The following is a 2056-nucleotide window of genomic DNA, read 5'->3' on the forward strand; positions in this document are numbered from 1 at the left end:
GTTTTCAGACAGATCAATGATTGCATTATCTAGTGACAGTCCCTGGCATTTGTGTATGGTAACAGCAAAAGCTAATATCAAAGGAAACTGGCTTCTATACACAAAGACATTTTTCATTACCATAAACTTTCTCTTGACTTTCTCAATCTCACAAGGATCAGTTATTCTATCAAATTTAACTGTTATGCGTGTTTCTGAAATGGCCTGCACTGTACCAAGTGCTCCATTCACTAATCCCTTTTCAACATTTACATTGCAACGCAACATTACTCTAGCCCCCACAGCCAATTTTAATTTGGCTTCTAAACCACCAGTATTGTTAATATCTTTATTTAATTCTTTTAACTTTTTCTCAACCTTTTTTTCTAAATCATCATCATCTTTCTTTCTACGTACATGTATGTTGCCAGTACCATCAATTAAATTTGTGGCTCTTATTTTTATGGTAGGACTTGGTAGATTAGCCAGCATTGTTTCATTAAATTCTTTGCACATGTCTACTTTTGGAAACAGGCAAACTGGGGCGTTACCACCCTGTTGTAATATTTTAAATTTTTTCTCAATGGGCGTCGAAAATACCCTTTCGGAAAGTGTAGCGAAAGTCTCATCGTCTGGAAAGCCACGTCTCACTTTGTCCAACATTTCCGAAAATTTCTGGTCTGTTTTTTGTCTTTCGTTTATTGTCAATTCGTCATAGGTGACAGTATCACGCCATATGTTCACTGCACCCATACTACCAAGTCTGTATTTCAGTGTTGATGCTGTTACTTTGTCAAACACTGGTTGTCCACGAACTGGTGGCAATTGAAGGATGTCACCAACAAAGAGGACATTCTTGCCACCGAACCATTCGTCTGATTCGAATAAGTCATTCATTCTCATGTGTATGTAAGTGAGATTGAGGCTAGAAACCATGGACACTTCATCAATGATTACCATTTTCAGATCCTGAAGTTCTGTTTTCATTACTTTGTGACTAGCCTTTGGTATGGACCAGTATGAGGCACATTGTCCATCATGTTCTATTGGCAGCTGAAACAGTCTGTGTGCTGTCACACCTCCCACATTGTAAGCTGCCAATCCTGTTGGAGCACAGACTGCACATGTCTGTTTGGTCAGTGTTGACCAGAGGCTTTTCACTAGTGCTTTAATTGCCTCAATAAGAAAAGATTTACCGGTGCCACCTACACCACTGATGAACATGTGCAACGGTTTTACACTTTCTGATTGCTCCTTCTCTTGTTTCGATTTATTTTCGTATTCAATTTGCCTCAATAGATGAGCTTTTACGTGATCAAAGATGCGTTTTTGGTCTACATTTAGCATCGATTCTCTCTCTTGCAAAGTGAGACCAGATCCAGTGTCCATATCTCTCACGTCATTCATTGCATCTTTAATCTGTCCCATCAGTTGTGGATCGTCGTCTTCCACATCATTTTCCTCTTCTCTGTTTGCTGCTCTGGCATCTTGTATGTCTTTTAATTTCTCTCTACATTTGAGCAACTTTCTGAATTTCTCATTTGCTTCGACACACCTTTCGTGGTCGACAATGTGGCGATCGAATGCTTCTTGGACAGTTTCACCATCATGAACTAATTCATCCTCATTTCTAAACGGCACGAAAAGGAGAATGATGGCATAATAGAAACTGTCTCTCTGATTTTCTTTATAGACATCAAAATCAATAAAGTTAGGAAGGCGCTCTTTCTGTAGTGGTCTATAGATTCGTTCGCCATTTTTATCTTTGCCCTTGTAAGTGAGTTTGGCTACAAAGTCATAAAGGCAATATTCTTCATGTTCTTGGGCTCTGTTTGGATAAAAGTGAGTGACAAGGCCCTCCCCATAAAAGTCTTCAGTTGATGGATCGTTTGCTGCTATTTCTTCAACTTCACTGAGTTTCTTTGTTAAATTTCGTTTTCTTTTATGCGGCATTTCTACATCGATCCATGATACCTCTCTCGATTTTCTACAAAGTGGCTCACCGAGTAATATATCACATGTTTCGTATAGTCCAATGGGTCGGCTGTCGAGACATCTTATGCCGATTCTAAACAAT

At 39.1% G+C, this 2056-nt stretch overlaps 1 protein-coding gene across 1 annotated transcript; it reads right to left on the bottom strand.

The window, feature by feature from the left end:
• Positions 1-3: 3 nt before the first annotated feature.
• LOC100639511 (ATP-dependent DNA helicase pif1-like) lies at positions 4-2049 on the bottom strand (the record flags this gene model as incomplete). The annotated part of the gene is made up of 1 exon (XM_020007430.1): positions 4-2049. A coding segment is annotated over exon 1 (1929 nt), but the record flags the coding sequence as incomplete, so codon positions are not given.
• Between the last annotated feature and the right edge of the window lie 7 nt (positions 2050-2056).

Source organism: Amphimedon queenslandica, unplaced genomic scaffold, assembly GCF_000090795.2.
Source record: "Amphimedon queenslandica unplaced genomic scaffold, v1.1 AMPQUscaffold_7268_Cont20779, whole genome shotgun sequence".
Taxonomy (NCBI): domain Eukaryota; kingdom Metazoa; phylum Porifera; class Demospongiae; order Haplosclerida; family Niphatidae; genus Amphimedon; species Amphimedon queenslandica.